This window comes from Cervus elaphus, chromosome 9 (assembly GCF_910594005.1).
Source record: "Cervus elaphus chromosome 9, mCerEla1.1, whole genome shotgun sequence".
Classification (NCBI taxonomy): domain Eukaryota; kingdom Metazoa; phylum Chordata; class Mammalia; order Artiodactyla; family Cervidae; genus Cervus; species Cervus elaphus.
The window spans coordinates 17,660,039-17,679,167 of NC_057823.1; the positions used below are offsets into that span (position 1 = coordinate 17,660,039).

The window sequence follows — 19,129 nt, forward strand, 5'->3', positions numbered from 1 at the left end:
CAACTACTGAAGCCCATTAAGCCCTCGGGCCTACAGTCTGTGCTCTGCAACAAGAGAAGCTACTGCGTTGAGAAGCAGCAATGAAGACCCAGTGCAACCACTAATAAATAAATGTCTAAATTTTTTTAGAAAGAAAGAAATGTCTGTTACATAACCTGCCCAGTCTGCCCTATTTATTATAGCAGCCCCAGCTTACTCAATCAGGTTATGATAACTGCTCTGGAAAAAAAAAAAAAAATATATATATATATATATATATATATATATATATGTAGCAGGGAAGGTAAAAGGTCCCAAGGGTAGGGATGGGGTGGAATTTTGAAGATGGTCACACTACAGGTATGACATATGAATAAAATCCTGAAGGAGGCTGAGGGAGAGCCATGCAGATATCTCAGGGAAGAGACGTCTAGGCAGAGGCAACAGCAGGTGCAAAGGTCCTGAGGTGGGATGGTACCTATTGAATTTGAGAAAGGAGGCAGGTCTTCACATCACACACCCTTGTCCAGATCCTTCATCCAACTTCCTTCAGCTGGCTGGGGACACAGCCCTTGAGCTGGCCACTAGAGGCCACTCTCTCTGTGGTTTCCAGGGTCACTATACTCATTCTGCCTGTGAGATCACGATTGGCTTTCGCTGAGCCCTAACTGTGCCTCAAATGCCATGCTAAGCGCTTTAGAGAGATGAATTCGGCTGTCTTCCAAACGTTCCTCTGAGTTAGATGCATTGAAAACATTTACTGCAGTTTTATTGAGTATAAGTGACACACAACAAACCACACACTTTTCACGTGTACAATCCGTTGAGCTGGAAGCAATCACCATAATCAAGATATTAATACTAAACAAATCCTAGTTCTTTTTCTTAATCCCTCCCTCCCACGTCTCCCCACCCAACCCCCAGGCAACCACTATAGATGAGGTTGCATTTTCTAGAGTTTAAATAGAAACATAGAGTACATACTTTTAAAATTTTTGGCCTGGCGTCTTTCCCTCAGTAAAATTAGGAAGATTCATTTGTGCTGTATTTTTGAGACCCTTTTTGCTCCTGGGGAAACTGAAGCACGTAGAGATGTGGCTTGAAGGGGGATTTTGGGTGAGTGGGTATCACACACAGATTGGGCCCCTGGTGGAGGCGGGTCCTGGGTGAGCAGCTCTCGGAGGAGCGCTCTGATCCCTCGGGGGACGCAGGCAGGTGCAGACGGCATAAGGGACCCCGCCTCGGGGGCGGGGGGTGGTCAGTCCCCCAGCGCCTGGAGGGGGCGGGGCCGGGGCCGGGCAGGGGCGGGGTCGAAGCCGGGGGCGGGGCGGGACCGGGGCGGGGCGACCCGGCTCTGGGGGCCTCCGATAAGTACCTGCAGGGGCTCGGTCGCGCCTGGGCGCTGCGATAAGGCAGGCGGCGGTGGGGGTTGCGTGGCGCTGCCGGGAGGCTCCGCGTCAGGAGTCCCCAGAGCCGCCACCCGGGACCGGGGCCGGGGACCCAGGCTGGGGGCCGGGCCGGGGCGGGGCGTCCGGCCGTGTCACGCCCGCCTCCCTCCCGGAGCCAGGGCCGCTAAAATGGCGGCGGCGGCGGTGACAGCGTCCCGCGCCGGGCCCGGGGGCCTGGTCGCCGCACCGGGGCCGCACTAGCAGTTTCCTGGGCGTCCGCGTCCCGGCCGCGTCCTGGCCCCTGGGGCGCTCGCGCGCGGCCCCCGGGGCCCTCCGTCCGCCCGCCCGGCCCTCCCATGAACTCCGTGTCGCCGGCCGCCGCTCAGTACCGGAGCGGGAGTCCGGAGGACGCGCGCCGCCCGGAGGGCCGCAGGCCGCGGGGACCCCGAACCCCGGACCCCAACGGCCTGGGGCCCTCCGGAGCTAGCGGCCCCGCTCTTGCATCGGCCGGGACCGGCCCCGGAGAGCCGGACGAAGTGGACAAGTTTAAGGCGAAGTTCCTGACCGCTTGGAACAACGTCAAGTACGGTGAGGAGGGGGCGGGGCCCGGGGCTTCGATTCTGACGTGGGAGCGAGCTGAAGTTCTGGCGGGCAGGGCTAGGATCTCGGTGGGAGTCAAGGAGAGCCAGGACCCTGCCCTTGCCAAGTATTCCACCCTTTGTTCCCCTCCTGTGAGTCACCTGTGGGTCGTCTCCCGCCCTGCCCAGCCCAGGGCTGGCCGCTGGCTGGCAGGTCCAAAGGGGAATGTGTTTTCAAGTTTCAGTCAACTCCTCAGTGTGATCTAGGACAAGGTTTTTTTTGTTTCCCTGTGCCTCCATTTTCCTCCTCTGTAAAATGGGTACAATAATCAGACCCGCTTTGATTCATCCTGAAATTAATGGCAGACATGCATGTAGCTTCCCAGATGCCATAATTGGTAAAGAATCTGCCTGCCAGTGCAGGAGACTCAAGGGACATTGGTTTGCTCCCTCAGTGGGGAAGATCCCCTGGAGGAGGAACTGGACAATCCACTTCAGTGTTCTTGCCTGGAGAATCCCACGGACAGAGGACCCTGGCGGCTTACAGTCCAAGGGGTGGTATAGAGTTGTACATGACTGAGCATGCACAAGCAACACATGTGGCTGTTATAGGGGCCCCGCCTCCATCTGAGAGGAATGTAGCACAGATTCCCCAAAAGCCTACCCTGAGATAAGAACTAGGACAGCCCCCGTCTCACACATGGGGGCATGCAAGCACTGTTGCTGTCCTGTTAGGGTACCTGTCTGCCAAGCAAGTGCTTCATCTTGCTGGGGGCTGCCCTATGTCTCCCAAGGTTGGGCAGTCAAAAGCCGGACCAGCTTTAGCAAGATCTCCAACGTCCATCTCTGTGGCCGCCGCTACCGCTTCGAGGGCGAGGGTGAGCTGGTGGCCCCTGACTAGGGTTGGAGGAGGCCCCAAAGGGGTGTTCCTGGTGGTAGCTAACAAACCTGCTCTTGCAGGTGACATCCAGCGTTTCCAGCGGGACTTTGTATCCCGCCTATGGCTCACATACCGCCGCGACTTCCCACCCCTCGCGGGAGGCAGCCTGACCTCAGACTGTGGCTGGGGGTGCATGTTACGAAGTGGGCAGATGATGCTGGCTCAGGGCCTTCTGCTTCACTTCCTGCCCAGAGGTGAGCGGTGGTGGAGGGGGAAGGGCACAGAAGGAGTATAGCGCCAACCCCAGGTCAAAAGTGTTAGAATGGTTTGTAAACCAAGAATTTCAAGTCCTGTTAGAATTGTGTGTAAAGTTAAGTTTGGGGGTGGAGTGAGAGTTGTTTATAAAATAAGTTTAAGGGGGGTCTTCTCTGGTGGCTCAGACGGTAAAGAATCCACCTGCAATGTGGCAGATGTGGGTTCTATCCTGGGTTGGGAAGATCCCCTGGAGAAGGGAATGGCTATCCACTCCAGTATTCTTGCCTGGAGAATTCTGGCAAGAGGAGCCTGGCAGGCCCCAGTCTATGGGGTCGCGAAGAGCTGTAGATGACTGAGCGACTTTCACTCACTCCTGGTGGCCCAGTGGTTAAGACTCTGTGCTTGCATTGCAGGGGGCTAGGTTCAATCCCTGGTCAGGAACTAAGCTCCCGCATGGCGTCAGTGCATCCAAAATGTAAAAATTAATAGCAAGTTTAAGGAATGTGAAAAGTGTAGTTAAACATGAGGTTTCTAATGGAGCATTAGTGTTGTGTGTGAATCATGGGAACTGCCCCACCCCCCCATACCATCGCCATTTGACAATTTGCTGCATCCCTACCAGACTGGACGTGGTCCCAGGGCGCAGGCCTGGGCCCCCCTGAGCCTTCGGGGTTGGCCTCTCCCAACCGGTACCGCGGGCCTGCCCGGTGGATCCCTCCGCGCTGGGCCCAGGCCCCTGAGCTGGAGCAGGAGCGCCGGCACCGGCAGATTGTGTCCTGGTTCGCTGACCATCCCCGGGCCCCCTTCGGCCTACACCGGCTGGTGGAGCTGGGGCAGGGCTCAGGCAAGAAGGCAGGCGACTGGTATGGGCCATCTCTGGTGGCACACATACTCAGGTGAGGGCCGTGGCAGGGGACGCGGGAGCCTCTGGGTCCCCTCCGGGGAACTCAGGCCTCTCCTCCATCCCCAGGAAAGCTGTGGAGAGCTGCTCAGAGGTCACCCGCCTGGTGGTGTACGTCTCCCAGGACTGCACAGGTAAGGGGCTGAGGGCTGAGGTCATGGGGTTCTCGCCCTGCGCCAGTCACTGCCTCAGCCACCTCTTAGCACCCACTTTCCTCAGAAGTTGAGACAAGTTATGCAGCAGAGGGACCCTTGGAAAGGACTGGAGGCCCACATTGGGCGGCGGGCGCGCTGCTCAGGATCCCTTCATTCTCTCTGGAATCAGGAGAGGAGACTTCAGGGGCTTCTCTGAGTAATAGAATAAAGGACAGAAGGAATTCCTCTCTCAGGTCCAACTCACTCTTTTTTAAAAAAGAATGATTGTTTATTTTTGGCTGCACTGGGTCATTGTTGCTGCGGTGGGCTTTTCTCTCCTTGTGGTGAGCAGGGGCTACTCTCTTTGACTCTCTAGTTGCACATGGGCTTCCCATTGCTGTTGCTTCTCTTGTTGCGGAGCACAGGCTCCAGGCACTCAAGATTCCATAGTTGTGGCGCAAGAGCTTAGTTACCCCTCGGCATGTGGAATCTGCCCAGGCCAGGGATCAAACCCGTGTCCCCTGCATTGGCAGGCAGATTCTTAACCACAGGACAGCCAGGGAAGTTCCCAACTCACTTTTGCTTTGTAAACAGTGCTAATGCATACAAAAGTCAGGTCTCCTCTGCCTCACGGGGTTTTCATGAGGATTAAGTGAGTCAGTGATAAACAGAACTCTTAGGGGCTTCCCTGCTGGCTCAGTGTGCTAAAGAACCCACCTGCCAATGCAGGAGAGATGGGTTTGATCCCTGATCCAGGAAGATCCCACATGCCACAGAGCACCTAAGCCCATGCGCCACAACTACTGAGCCTGTGCTCAAGAGCCATAACTATTGAGCCTAAGGGTCACAGCTACTGAAGCCCTCCCTCTAGAGCCTGTGCTCACAAGAGAAGCCGCTGGCCGTGAGAAACCGGTGCACCACAGCTAGAGAGTAGGCCCTGCTCTCTGCAGGTAGAGAAAAGCCAGAGCAGCAACAAAGACCCAGCACAACCAAAAATAAGTAAGATTTTTAAATTAAAAATAGTAACTTTTAGAACAGAACTTCTCATATGGTAAGTATTCACTGAATGTTACCTCTCTTTGTTATTGGGTGAGTGAAAGTGTCTCAGTTGTGTCTGACTCTTTGTGATGTGACCCCATAGACTATACAGTCCATGGAATTCTCCAGACCAGAATACTGGAGTGGGTAGCCTTTCCCTTCTCCAAGGGATCTTCCCAACCCAGGGATCGAATCCAGGTCTCCTGCATTGCCGGTGGATTCTTTACCAACTGAGCCACAAGGGAAGCTATCAGGGAAGCACCCCCTCATTGTTATTATGCCCTCCCAATCAGTTTAGCTTCATGGATTGGTATCAAGGAATCTACAGACCCTATACATTTTATGAAAAAGTATAGGCGTTTGGGGCAAGGTGTAATTTTTCGCAGAGAGCCTCTTAGTCTGTTAGGGCTGGTATAATGAAAGTACCGTAGACCAGGGAATTCCCTGGTGGTCCAGTGGTTAGGACTCGGTGCTTTTACTGCTGGGACCTGGTTTTGATCCCTGGGTAGGGAACTCCGATCCCACAAGCTACGCAGCATAGCCAACAAAACAAAACAAGCACCCACAGGCTGGGTGGCTTGTAAAGAAGGTGTTTATTTTTCATAATTCTGGAGGCTGGGAAGTCCAGGATCAAGGCACTGGCTGTTTTGGTGTCTGTTGGGGGGCCTATTTCCTGGTTTGTTTCACTGTATCTTCAGGCAGCAAAATGGGCAAGCATGCTCTCTGGGGTCGCTTTTACGGGGCAGTGATGTCACTCATGACCGCCTCACCTCCCACTTCCTCATTCCATCACTTGGGGGAGGGGGTTAGAATTTCAACATCTGAAAGGGGAGAGGGGGGCTTCCCAGGTGGCGCTAATGGTAAAGAACCTGCCTGCCAATGCAGGAGATGTTTAAGAGATGCGGGTTCCATCCCTGCGTCAGGAAGATCCCCTGGAGGAGGACATGGCAACCCACTCCAGTATTCTTGCCTGGAGAATCCCGTGAACAGAGGAGCCTGGCAGGCCGCAGTCCATGGGTTCGCACAGAGTTGGACACGACTGAGGCATTCAGACCACTGCAGCTCTTGTCTCCAGGAAAGATTGAATGTCCTTTTCTGGGAGTCAGGACGGGGTTACATAGCCACGAGGAGATGACAGGAAAGCAGAGACCAGCGGATGGAACTTGAGGGACACACAGGGCCTTTCAGCTGACTGACTGGTGCTCCCATTTCCATCTCAGCAAGCCCAGGTGCCGAGTAGGGGAAGACTAGTCAGGCCCGGGATTGGACAGGCACTCTGGGCTGTGGGGAAGGCTCTTCACCTCCCTCCTGGCTTTACACTCTTTGTCATAATCTCAGGACCTCAGTCGCCCTTTCTGTGAAATGGGAGTGTCCATACCTGCCTGGTGTGCCTGGGATTGTCTGAGGGAGTTTGGGGCGGGGGGTGGCGAATGCTGGAAAGCTTTTCTGCCAGGAACAGGAGTGTCATCCAGGGAGGTTGCTCAGGCGAGGTTGGGCCCCTAAGGATGGAGGTTCGTACAGTGAGACTTGAAGGGCAGGCGAGAACGTGACCTGCTGCCCTGTCCTTGCAGTATACAAGGCGGACGTGGCACGCCTGGTGGCCCGGCCAGACCCTACGGCTGAATGGAAGTCCGTGGTCATCCTGGTACCAGTGCGGCTTGGTGGAGAAACTCTCAACCCCGTGTATGTGCCCTGCGTGAAGGTAGGTTCTGCCAGGCTCCCCCACCGCCCCCCTCACTGGAGCCCTGCAGACATTTTCAGCTTGGGTTAGGGGTTTATGCTTCCTTTGTCTCTTCATTGGATCATCCAGTAGTTATGAAGCACCTATTATGTGCCAAAAACCCTCTCAGCTGCTGGGGACTCAGAGGTAAACAGGTAACAGTTGATGCCGTCTGGGAGCTGACATTCTAGTGGGGGAGTAGCAGGCAGTAGGTGTGGAAGCAAGTTGACGGCTGTGGCGTTGCAACTCGTACTGTAAAGGAACCAAAACTAACATGATGAAGGGCAGGTGGGGGTGGCTGGCCAGCCTCGGAAAGCCCCTCTCTAGCCAGAAGCAAATGAGAAGCCAGGGGAGTAGTCGTCCAGGCAAAAGGAACAGCAAGGCTGGAAAGACCCCGGTGTGTTTACACCCAGAGCAAAGGCCAGTGATCTCCCCACAGCCCACAAGGCCCTCTACCGTCTGCCCACACTCACTCTCCACCTCACTTTCCTCTGCTTCAGCCGCACAGGCCTCTTTTCTGCTCTCAGAAGACACCTGCCTCAGGGCCTTTGCACCTGCCATTCCCACCACTTGGAGTGCTCTTTCCCAAGACAAATTCTGAATTTCCTTAACTGTTTGCTGAAACATCATCTCTCAGTGAGGTCTTTCCTGACTCCCCCTGCTTAACACTGCAAAGCCTTCTTCCCTCCTTTTGTTCTTCTCCAGAGAGCTACCACCTTCTGACACATGACAGAACTCACTCCTCTTGCTCTTCGTTCTCCCATACTAGAACATAAGCTCCATGGGGACAGGGTTTTGTCCATCTTGGTCACTGCCACCCCCCAGGGCCCAGCACAGGCTTGGTTTTGCACACATTGGGCCTCTGTCGGTTTTTTTTTTTTTGGAATGATTTTATTTATCTATTTTGGGCTGTGCTGGGTCTCTGTCGCTGAACTGGCTTTTCTCTAGTTGCGGCAAGCCAGGGCTACTCTTTGTTGGGGTGTGCAGGTTTGTCATTGCAATGGCTTCTCGTTGGGGAGCACAGGCTCCAGGGCATGGGCTTCAGCAGTTGCAGCTCCCAGGCTCTAGAGCACAGGCTCCGTAGTTGTGGCGTGTGGGCTTAGTTGCTCCCTGGCATGGGGGAGATGGGGTGTCTTCCCCGAGCAGGGATCCAGCCCGTCTCCTGCATTGGCAGGCGGGCTCTTTACCACTGAGCCACGAGGGAAGAAGCCCTGGGGCTTCATGAGGCATCAGGGTGCCTGACAGCACCTGCCCTGGGTCCTCACTCCACCGCCTTTCCTTCTGGCAGGAGCTCCTCCGTTCAGAGCTGTGCCTGGGCATCATGGGGGGCAAGCCCCGCCACTCGCTGTACTTCATCGGCTACCAGGGTAGGCCCACACCACACTGCTCTACATCCCCCCACACCCCCTTTCCACCGCCACCCCCTCCCTCACACGTCCTCCCTGCAGATGACTTCCTGCTCTACCTGGACCCACACTACTGCCAGCCCACCGTGGATGTCAGCCAGGCCGACTTCCCCCTGGAGGTGAGTGAGATGGGATCCCCGGGGGGGGTTGGAGGTGTGTGGAGGGAACCCCCTGAGCCTCCCTCATCTATCCACCCCAGTCCTTCCACTGCACCTCACCCCGCAAGATGGCCTTTGCCAAGATGGACCCAAGCTGTACCGTGGGCTTCTATGCTGGAGACAGAAAGGAGTTTGAAACACTCTGCTCAGAGCTGACCAGGGTGAGCCGGGTGTGCTAGGGGGTGGGGGGCAAGGGCAGGGCTACAGCTGAAGACAACAGAGGCCATGAGGCCAGCAGACCTGGCCATGTTGTCAGGATTATTATCTTGCAGGAGCCCTACAGGGTTTTTCAGCTTGGGTTAGGTCTGATTCGAAAGCCCAGCTCTGATGAGAGCAAAGCGTCATGAAATGAAAAATTTAAGGGAACAGCTGGTCCCCAGAGGCTGAAGTCGTAGGACCTGCCTTGTCCTTTGGTTCTGTTGTTCTCAGGGATTTACCCTTACAGTGGTAAGGAATGACCACCAGCTTCTCTGGTTGTGCACACGGCCTCAGTCATCGGACTCTTTGCAATCCCATGGACTGTAGCCTGCCAGGCTCCTCTGTATGGGATTTCCCAGGCAAGAATACTGGAGAGGATCACAATTTCCTTCTCCAGGGGATCTTCCCAACCCAGGGAACCTGGGATTCTTTATTGCTGAGCCACCAGGGGAGCTGCCCCCCACCCTACCCCACTATCTAGTTCAGTGGAAAGAGCCCCCTGTTCTTAGCAGAGAAGGAAAATCCCAGGGCTGTGGTTCACTGGTTGCACAAGGTCATATGCTCATTACTGAGCCCATCACTGTAGCCAGAGGACAGACGGTGCCGACTGGCTGGTCTGCGTCACTGCCCTGGAGGGACGGGAGTTGACTTCAGGAAGTACCTGATAAATATGGCTGCTAAAATAATTTTATTTACTTGGGGAATTATCATGGCTTTGGGACTGAGCTGCTCTCTCTCTCCTCCCCACAGGTCCTCAGCTCCTCCTCAGCCACAGAACGATACCCCATGTTCACCCTGGTCGATGGCCACGCTCAGGACCACAGCCTGGATGACCTCTGCTCCCCACCCTCCCAGCAGACACTGCGGCTCCCTCGCAGTGGCCGGCTCCTCAAGGCTAAGCGCCCAAGTTCTGAGGACTTTGTGTTTTTATAAAGGGAGGGGATAAGGGAGAAGACACGACCCTATTTATTTTTTAATTTATGTCATGTTAGGTGTGGGAGCTTCAACTCCCCCCTGACAAGTGCAGCTGAGAGAGACCAGTCCAGGAAGCCTCCGGGCTGGGGCCGTTCAGCCAGGAACAGAGCCCGCACACCTGCCTCCCACCAGCTGGGCCCTCCTCATGGGGCAGGGAGGGAGGCCCCCGGGCACCCACTCAGGGCCTGACTCTGTACTGTAGTTTGCACTGGACCGTCCATGCCCCTCACCGGTCACAAAGCCCCTATCCTGCCAAGAGCTGGTGGGAGGGAGGAGGGGCCGTGGCTGCTGGGGGCTAATAAAGCCGTTTGACTTGACTGTGGCTATTGTTGGGCCCAGCATTTGAGTGTGTCTTGAGGGGAGGTTCCCCGAGTCATCTGGGGAAGCTTATTGAGTAGGCCTCAGCTTCCACATCTCTAAGATGGGAAGACTCCCTGGCCTACAGGTAGATGTGGGGGGCCATACAGTCGATAAGAAGGGGAAGGGGTCCCTGCAGGCTCCCTCGAGCTCAGTGGCTGCCCTTGGGCCCCTGCTGCTTCCTCCGTTGTCGGCCCAGCTGCCGGAAGTGCAGCCGTTTGGGGTTGAGGCCAAAGGCCTGCAGTCTCTGGCGGCTGAACTCACGTCCCCCGAGTGTCACTGTGGGGCCCAGGAGACGTGCCTTCTTGCCCCTCTTCCGCCTCTGGGGGGCCAGCTTCTCCGTGGGTGTCACAGGGTCTGCCTCTTCCTGTGCTGGGGTGCTCTCGGGCCGGGACTGCTTGCCACAGGCCCCATCAAGTGCCACCAGCTGTCCCGATGGGCCAGCTCTGTCTCTCTGTGGCTTCCCTGTGGCTTCCGTGGGCATCTCTGCCCTGGAGGAAGAAAAGTCATGGATCAGCCCAGGCCGGTCACGATTAGGTTCCTCCCCGAGCCTGCCCCGTTTTTATAGATGAGGAAAGGGGCAGCTCAGAGAAGTGGCCAGAACAATTTGGGGGCCTGCCTGCACTCAAACATGGGTCTGATACCACACTGGGATTTTTCTACTCTGAAGCCAGAGTGAGTGATTGATGCTCTTGATCACTGAGCCTGTGCCTACACTAAGCTCTTCACACAAACTAACTCATTTTAGCTTTATATCAACTCTGTGAGCACTCCTGATTTACAGATCAGGAAATAACAGGAACAGTAACAAGAGCTAATAGCTATCCAGCATTTATTGTTTTAAGCACTTTACCTGAATTGATTTACTTAAATCTTCAAAAAAAAGAAAAACCCAGCAAGAAGTGAGCCATCTGTATCTCCATTTTGCAAATGAGGAAACAGGCCCAGAGAGGGAAAATGACTTGCCCAACGTCATACAGCTATGGCCCAGCCAAGACCTGATGCCCAGGTATTGGAAGGGAAACCCTACCCCCAAGGTCATGTGACAAACAGCTGACAAAGCATGACTCAAACCCTGGGCCTGGCAGGGCTCCGAAGCCCACCCCTCCACCAGCCATACTCACTCCTCTGGGCAGAGTGACTTGAAGATCTGCTGCTTTTTCCATATGTTCCGGGCCTTCTGGCTGTACGCCCTCTTGTCCTGCAGTTCCTCCTGCTCCGACCTGCGGGCCCCAAGTGGACACGTCTGTCGCTGGGTGGCCTGGGTGGGGCTCGTGCTTGCCTGCCAGCCTGCTTGCCCCTGCTCCCGGGGCACCCGGCCCAGCCCCACTCCATCACCTGTACATGCAGGTCTTCTTCAGGGAGCACCACCGATTCAGCTCCTTGTCGTCGGCAGCGAGGATCTGCAAGGGAAGGGAGGGTGGGGTCCTGCTAGTGAGCCCCGGGGGGCCCTGACTCAGCCTTAGTCACCTCATGGGTCAAAGCAAGGTAATGTTAGTTCCACCAAGCAGCAGTGTCATGATGGTGAGAAAGAGCTGATTTCTGCAGAGGCCAATGGAGGATTTTTTGTTGAGGGCATCAGATGGGAAAACTGAGGCCCAGAGAAGGGGATCCTTACCCCAAGTCACATGGCCAGGAAATGGCTAATGTCAGATTACAATCTGGGCCCTGACTGGTACACTGTGGTCCCAGCAGACTCAAACCAGGGGAGGGGTCTCCATGCCAATGACCAGCTTTGCTAATACAGATGAGACCCAGGTTCCCAACCTTACGACCTTAGTCTCCTCACTTATAAGTTGGGCACCCCACCTCAGAACCTACTGGAAGGTTGTCAGGATGATGAAGCGAATACAAATGGTCTAAGCTCAATCATTATTGGCTATTTTTACAGTCAAGCATCCATAGCCATCATGGCTAGGGCACAATGACATTCAAAGCACATTTGTTTCACATCCACAGTCATAAGGTGGGGCTGTTATAAGGCCCATTTTACAGATGGGGAAACCGAGTTACAGATCCTTAAGTCACGCGTCCAAGGTTATACAGCTGGTGAGTGGCCCGGTCAAGATTTCAACAGGTGCCAAGCTTTAATGGCCACGCTGCTGCCAATATACAGAATTAAAACATATTTACTGGGGCTTCCTGTGGGCAGAGCACTGTTTGAGCCCCTGCCTCACAGAAAACCTTTGTGGCAGGCAATATTACTAGTATTGTTATTAGCACTGTTGGTTCTATTGTTTTGGAGATAAAGAAATAAATAGTCTGTGTCACAACATGGCCAGTTCTGGGCATACCCGCTTCTGGGGTACCCTGGGGTCCCACCTCCTCAGTGCTAAGTCCAAAGTCGCAGGGCACCACCGTGCGGTACTTGAAGCGACAGGGCAGGTCATCAATGATGTCCTCGTAGTCCAGCCGGTAATACTCATCCAGGTACTCCTCGAATGTCTTGTCCCCTGAGTGGGGACAGAGCCAGGCTGTCGGGGCGTGCGGGGCCCTAGGGAGCCCCTGCCCACCCACGGGCACCCGCCTGGGCCTCACCGGGGTCAAACACAGGTTTCTCCTGTCCCACGGCCGCAGCGAAGGGCGACTTTCGCTTCTTCTTGCCCAACGAAGGGGCCTCTCGCTGCTTCTTCCGGGGCTGGCTGGGGTCATAGTCAGCGTCCATCTGCCGGGACATACAGGTCAGGCCTGCCAGGGGACCCTCTGAGGCGCCCCCCAGTTCCCATGCCCAGGGCACCTACATTGAAGTCAGGGTCCTCGCAGTGCGGCTCCTGTTGGCTCCAAGCTCCACCTTGCTCCGGCCCAGCCCACGTGTCCCAGTTCCAGTCGTCTGGTTCAGGCCAGACAGGCAGGGGTGAAGAGGGGATCAGTAGGCCAAGCACCCCACCCCCAGCCTGGTACCCCAAGTGACCTCACCTTCCAGCCCTTCTTCTTCCTCAAACTGCGGCTTCTCCTCCTCCATGGCGCCATAGTACTCGTCCCCGAAACACTTCTACAGGGTCGGGGCCGGGAGGGTCAGCAGGGCCCATTCCCCGCCAGACACTGGTGCTCCTGCACCTTCTGTGGCACCCCAGCACCGCCCCCCAGGACCCAGCTCCTGACGTGGGGAGAACCACACATAGAACCTGTGTGTCTACGTCCCTCCACACCCACTTCTTAGCTCATCTTGCCCCATCGACCCTCCCGCTCTCTGCCCCCGTTCCACTGGCTAGTAAAGGCAAATGTTGCTAACTGTGCCACTTACAAACACCTTCTACAGGCCCAACACTGGGCTGTGTCTCACTGCATTCTCACAAGCACCCCAAAAGACAGAAACTACTAACACACACAGAACCTGAAGCTCAGGATTAAGAAGCTCCTAGAAAGTGAAGGTTTACCTTCAACTACACAGCACCTACCCACTCCACTTTTCACCTGGCCCGTCTACTCATCCTTACTTTCCCTTCCATGAACCCCCAGGCTGAGTCTGGGTCCACTCTGTGGTGCCCGGGGTCCCCACTGCGGCTCCCATCCAGGTCTCATTGCCTGCTTCCATGGTCTGAACATGTTCCCCCTCCCAATACAACAATCAACACTAATGGCTCAGTAAATGAATTTAAAGAAAATTCAGTGACCCACGTTTCCCTGAGCATTTACCAAGTTAATTAGCATTTAGTATTTCTCACGGACCTGAGGTAAATGCTGCATTTTGGACCCACTTTACAGACAAGAGACACAGGATTAGAGAGGTCAAGTCACTTCTCTGAGCCAGAAAGGGATTGCTCACTCCCGAGCCACACTCAGCTGCAGTCAGGCTGGGGCTCTGGGGTCACACCTGCATGAGCTGGTCGTGCCGGGCAGGGTCGAAGTCATCCTCCAGGTCCTGCTCTTCAAAGCCCAGCGTCTCGTTGCCCGTGACCTGCCGCAGCCTCTCCAGCTTGGCCAGGATCTCCTTCCTCTTCAGGTTCTTCAGCTGCTTGAGCTCCTCCCGCTTCCTCGCTTTCTCCTGCAGGCGGCAGGTCAGGGGGAGAGGCCGGGTGTCAGCAGCCCTCCTAACCCCTGCAGGTGGACAGCCCCCCAAAGGCCGCCCTGAAAGCCACTCACCCTCTTCTTCCGCTCCCGTGTCTCCTCCCTCTTCTCCTTCCTGCGCTCGTCCTTTCGGCGCACGGAGGAGGCGATGCTCCGAGGGTAGGTCTTGACCTGTGGGCACCAGCGATGATTCTGGGTTCCTTCCCCGGCCTGGGACCCTCCGGCCAGGTTCTCCCCGGCCCCCGGCCCCCGGCCCCCAGCCCGGCCACCCACCGAGGCAGAGTCTGGCTCCTCAAAGCGGAAGTTGTACTTGAGCTCAAAGTCCTCCTGCTTCTTCAGAAACAGTTCCCCCTCGTCTGAGGAGTCGTCCACAGCTAGCTGGACCGGGGGACCAGGGACCCTGAGGGATGAGATGGGGCGGGGCTGGGAGGTCAGCAGAGCTCCTGTAAGCCTATGTACCAGCGTGTTCACGTGTTTAATCCTCACAAGAACCCTCTGCTAGGGAGCCACTGTTACCCCATTTTACCGATGGGGAAACCGAGGCATGGAAATCCAGGAGCAGGGCCCGCTGGCTCCAGAGCCCACACTCTGGGTCTCTTCCTCAAGAAAGGCCAATTCTGGGGACTTCCCTGGTGGTCCAGTAGTTAAGACCTGCGTGCGCTTCCAGTACAGGGGGCCCAGGTTCAACCCCTGGTCGGGGAACTAAGATCCTCCATACCATAAATGCAGCCAAAAAAAAAAGGCTAACTCGGCTGCTGTTGTTCAGTCACTAAGTTGTGTCTGATTCTTTGCGACCTCACGGTCACAAAGCCAGGCTCCTCTGTCCTCCACTATCTCCTGGAATTTGCTCAAACTCACGTCCATTGAGTTAGTGATGTCATTCAACCATCTCATCCTCTGCTGTCCCCTTCTCCTCCTGCCTTCAATCTTTCCCAGCATCAGGGTCTTTTCCAATGAGTCGGCTCTTCAATCAGGTGGCCAAAGTATTGGAGTTTCACCTTTAGCATCAGTCCTTCCAATCAATGTTCAGGGTTAATTTCCTTTAGGATTGATTGGTTTGATCTCCTTGCAGTCCAAGAGACTCTCAAGTCTTCTCCGGCACCCCAGGGGATCTTCCCGACCCAAGGATCGAACCCATGTCTCCTGCATTGGCAGGCGGATTCTTTACCACTGAGCCACCAAGGAAGTCCCTAACTCTGTTACCAACTGTGTGATAAAGTAAACACCCAGTGCCTTTTCCTTTCTGGCCAGTGCTGTCTCTAGGCCCCTGGGGGACAGGAGCACTCACCTTTCCTCCTCTTCGTCTTCATCCTCCTCCTCTTCCTCCTCCCCTTCTTCCTCATAGCGTTTGTTGAGGATGTAATCTCGCAGGAAGCGCTCTCCCTCGTCCAGCTCTGGGTTGTTCCAGAATTCCCTGAGATGAGTCTAGGGGTGAAGGGTGTGTGATAACACCCAAGTCAGGGACTCAGGGTCAGCAAAGCAGCGGGGTAGGGGCGTAGACTGTGGGCACCCAGTGGGTGTAAGTGAAGACTGCAGCTTCACAGCCAGTCTATGAAGTAAGTGGGATAATCCCTGTGTTATAGATATAGAAGCTGAGGCCCAGAGATGTGGGGCCCCATCCTCAGAGGATGTGCTTCTGGGGACTCCTCTGGGGGTCCAGTGGTTAAGACTCCGTGCTTCCACTGAAGGGGGCACGGGTTCAATCCCTGGTTGGGGAACTTAAGATCCCAAAGGCCGCATGGTGCAAGGGGAAAAAAGAAAAGGAAGAGATTATGTGCTCCCGGCTGGCCATTCAAGGGTCAGTTTCCAGGAAAAAGCTGAATGCAGGCAGACCTGGAAGTTTAGGGAGTCAGTAACAAGGGATGGGAACTCACCAGTTCTTTCAGGGTGTCAGGGTTCTGAATCTCCTTCTGCCCCTTCAGCCACTCAATGTAGTCGGCATCCTCCTGGGCCTGAGGGGTGGCCAGTGATGAGGATCTGCAGGACACCCCTGGTGCCCCCTCTCTGCCACCACCCCCCATCCCCCTGGGACCCAGCACCCACCTTCTCCTCTTTGCTTTTTGCACGTTTCTGCAACAACCCGGAGCCACCTTCCTCGGCACTGTCTTCATCCTCACTGTCCTCCACGAATGCCCGGAAACTGCCCAAGTGAGAAACAAGCTTCAGGATGGGTGTGCTGGCCCTGCCCGCTGCCCCAAAGATAAGCCCTATCTACTAATAAGCCCTGAGCTCCTCCTGACCAGCCCAGAGCGGTGCTGTGACATACAGCCCATGATCAACCCCATTTCACAGATATAGAAATGAGGCTCAGAGACAGCAAATGACAGGCCCAAGGGCACACAAGTGCCCATTAAGAGCTGGATTTGAACCTGGGCCTGCCAACCTCAGAGCCTCAACTCTTTTCTACTTGGCTGCTCAACCGGCCCCAGGGTTCACCTTTCCTTCAGCTGTTTCTGTTCTTCCACATAACTCTTTGACGAGGTCTCCTGCAGAGAGAGTGACAGGGGCCTCAGACCCAGCCATGGGCCCCTCAGCCCCCCAGCCCTCCCACCCAGCCTCCATCCCACACACCTGGAGTCTCTGATCAGAGGTTTCCCCATCTGAATTCTCCTCGTCGACATATTTGCTGGGCAAGGAAGGATGAAGGTTTCAGAACAGACTCCCCCTGGCCTGTCTGTCACCGTGGGGTGGGAGGCTCTTAAGAGCAACAGCCGGGGCCTCCCTGGTGGCTCAGTGGTAAAGAATCCGCCTTCCAATGCAGCAGGAGACACAGGTTCGATCCCTGATCCAGGAAGATCCCACATGCCTTGGAGCAACTGAGCCCTTATGCCATAATTATTGAGCATGTGCTCTAGAGCCCAGGAGCCACAACTACGGAGCCCACATGTCGAAACTATTGAAGCCCAGATGCCCTAGAGCCTGTGCTCCACAAGAAGAGAAGCCACTGCAATAAGCCCCCACACCACAACTAGAGAGTAGCCCCTGCTTGCTGTAACTAAAGAAAATCCCTCGCAGCAATGAAGACCCAGCACAGCCAAAGATAAATAAATAAATAAAAATTATTAAAAGAGACAAAAATTCAAAAACAGAGCAACAGCTGGGGGGCGGGGGCAGTGGGATGTAGGCAGGTCACCAAGCCACCTGCTCTCTGAGGTTCTCCCAACTCTGGTGAGTCATTGGCTTCTTCCCACGCCTGCCCCTAAGTCCCCCACGTGTCCACCTGCCCTGGGAAGGTAGAAGCGGAGGAGTCAGGCTGTCTCCTCACCCTCCTTTCTCCAGGATAACCTTCCTCTCGTAGTCCTTCAGGTACATGGGCTGCACCTTCTTTCTCTTCTCAGCTGCTGGCTCCTCTTCGCTGTCTGAGGACGATGCTGCAGGGCCACCACAAGACACCTGTCATCACCCACACCCACAACCCCCTTCCTCCCCCAGGCAGAGAATAACTGCTGGGCCAGAGTCAGATAGAGGTTTCAAATCCCCAAGCCACCAGTTCCCAGCTATCAAACAGGCATCACACTTGCTACTACCTGGTAATAGCTGGTGGTGATCACTCAGTGAGTAATTCACACTCAGAACAGTGCCAGACACACAGCCATTATTAGTGACAACAGGTCATAACCCTGGACACTCTTAGCTGATTAGTAATCAGTTTTTTGGTTTTTTTTTTTGGCTGTGCTGCGTGGCATGTGGGATCTTAGTTGCCCCACCAGGGATGGACGTGTAGAGTCTTAACCTCTGGACGACCAAGGAAGTCCCTCTGCTAATCAAGTCTGACTTGTAGGTGAAATAAAAGTGAAAGTGCTGGTCGCTCAGTTGTGTCTGACTCTTTGCATCCTATGGACTGTAGCTTGCCAGACTCCTCTGTCCATGGGATTTCCCAGGCAAGAATACTGGAGTGGGTAGCCATTCCCTTCTCCAGGGGATCTTCCTGACCCAAGGACTGAACCCAGGTCTTCTGCATTGCAGGCAGACTCTTTACTGTCTGAGCGACCACGGAAAGATCCATTAAATAGCCACAACAGCTTCTAAGGCAATGAGGACCCAGGGTTTCATGAGAAGCAGCCCCAGACCTGTTCGCTGATAGAAGGTGGCATCTTTCTGATAAATGCGGGGGTCCTTCTTCTTCAACAAGGAGAGAGTTCTGTAAAAGTCACGCTCTTGCTGGGGGTCAAATTCCTAGAGCAGAAAAAGGGGGTGGGGACAGACTTCAGAAGAGGGCTGTGATGGGGGCAGTAAGCAACAGGGGCAGGAAGGCTGAGAAGGTGTGGGAATTAGGGTGCAGGGAGGGGTACAGGTTAGAAGAAGGGAGAATCCAGCTGGGTAGAGGCAGGTGGGGGGAGGGCTGGAGGGCTGGATATGAGTGGGAGGGGGGTCAAATAGGTGGGAGAGGGGACCCCGTGAGGGTGGACCACACATGAGCAGAGAATAGGAAGCAAAAAAAGGTAGCGGGCAAGGGGGTGGTGGTACTTCCCGGAATCAATAAGGGATGAATGATACAGGGGCAGGTGGGCAGAGAAGGCATATGAAGAACAGAATGGGAAAGCTGGATGGCTCAGTGAGTCTAGGAAGATCAGGGCTGGTGTGGGGAAAAGCTGGGTGCTCCACGTGGCAGAGGGATGCCCCATTTTGGGGACAGAGGCAGACAGGGAGAAATGGTTAGACTGTCAGGGATGAAGGCGCGATGGGGTTGGACGTTAGCTGCCCCCTGTAAGTCCGGGCCAGGATGCGACAGGGCCCTTGGACACCTCTCGCAACTCCGGGACGGAGGCGGAGAAGCTCACCACGTGCTCGTCGCTGGAATCAGACTCGGAGCTGGAGTCGCTGCCGCTGTGCTGGTCCCCGTAGCGATCTTTCACTGTGGGACAAAGATGCGAGCCCCCCACCCAGGTGAGCCTGGGGGACCAGATCAAGCCCCACCTGCGGACCGCCCAACACGCGCCGGCGCCCCACGCGCATGCGCCCCGCACTCACGCCGCTGCAGCTCCTCTCGCTCACGGTAGCGACCGTACCGCGCCGCGAACGCCACGTTCACCCGCAGGGGCGACGACCCGCGAGGCTCCGGCATGGCTGCCCTCCGACCCACTGCGCATGCGTCAGGAAAGCACCGCCTCCCCGCAGGCGGGGCTACGCACAGTTGCCTTTAAATAGGGGCGG

The 19,129-nt window shown here is 55.5% G+C and overlaps 2 protein-coding genes across 3 annotated transcripts; one reads left to right on the plus strand and one right to left on the minus strand.

Moving 5' to 3' along the window:
- Positions 1–1,349: 1,349 nt before the first annotated feature.
- Positions 1,350–9,927, plus strand: ATG4D (autophagy related 4D cysteine peptidase). 2 transcript variants are annotated; one of them, XM_043911494.1, is made up of 10 exons: positions 1,350–1,955; positions 2,740–2,823; positions 2,906–3,079; positions 3,703–3,976; positions 4,051–4,115; positions 6,725–6,855; positions 8,162–8,240; positions 8,322–8,398; positions 8,479–8,598; positions 9,386–9,927. In XM_043911494.1, exons 1-10 carry the CDS (start codon positions 1,724–1,726, stop codon positions 9,566–9,568), a joined length of 1,419 nt encoding a protein of 472 aa, XP_043767429.1. In that variant the 5' UTR covers positions 1,350–1,723; the 3' UTR covers positions 9,569–9,927. The 2 variants fall into 2 exon arrangements, with proteins under 2 accessions (XP_043767429.1, XP_043767430.1); XM_043911495.1 differs by lacking the exon at positions 8,479–8,598.
- On the minus strand, positions 9,586–19,101 carry KRI1 (KRI1 homolog). The gene is made up of 19 exons (XM_043911493.1): positions 18,947–19,101; positions 18,757–18,830; positions 18,046–18,151; positions 17,241–17,346; positions 16,547–16,601; positions 16,412–16,461; positions 16,019–16,115; positions 15,850–15,927; positions 15,264–15,400; positions 14,249–14,375; positions 14,051–14,146; positions 13,782–13,952; positions 12,884–12,959; positions 12,709–12,797; positions 12,506–12,632; positions 12,290–12,420; positions 11,306–11,370; positions 11,092–11,190; positions 9,586–10,458 (listed from the first exon to the last, which is right to left on the minus strand). Exons 1-19 carry the CDS (start codon positions 19,038–19,040, stop codon positions 10,119–10,121), a joined length of 2,118 nt encoding a protein of 705 aa, XP_043767428.1. The 5' UTR covers positions 19,041–19,101; the 3' UTR covers positions 9,586–10,118.
- Between the last annotated feature and the right edge of the window lie 28 nt (positions 19,102–19,129).

What these genes read in the sequence shown, in the direction of transcription:
- ATG4D (XM_043911494.1), top strand. Translation starts at nt 1,724, where the DNA reads ATGAACTCCGTGTCGCCGGCCGCCGCTCAGTACCGGAGCGGGAGTCCG. An exon ending in CTACCGCTTCGAGGGCGAGG is followed by an intron (nt 2,824 to 2,905) that starts GTGAGCTGGTGG and finishes CTGCTCTTGCAG; the next exon opens with GTGACATCCAGCGTTTCCAG. An exon ending in GTACTTCATCGGCTACCAGG is followed by an intron (nt 8,241 to 8,321) that starts GTAGGCCCACAC and finishes TCCTCCCTGCAG; the next exon opens with ATGACTTCCTGCTCTACCTG.
- KRI1 (XM_043911493.1), bottom strand. Translation starts at nt 19,040, where the DNA reads ATGCCGGAGCCTCGCGGGTCGTCGCCCCTGCGGGTGAACGTGGCGTTC. An exon ending in CACCTTCTATCAGCGAACAG is followed by an intron (nt 17,347 to 18,045) that starts GTCTGGGGCTGC and finishes GTGGCCCTGCAG; the next exon opens with CATCGTCCTCAGACAGCGAA. An exon ending in CTGACACCCTGAAAGAACTG is followed by an intron (nt 15,401 to 15,849) that starts GTGAGTTCCCAT and finishes CTTCACCCCTAG; the next exon opens with ACTCATCTCAGGGAATTCTG.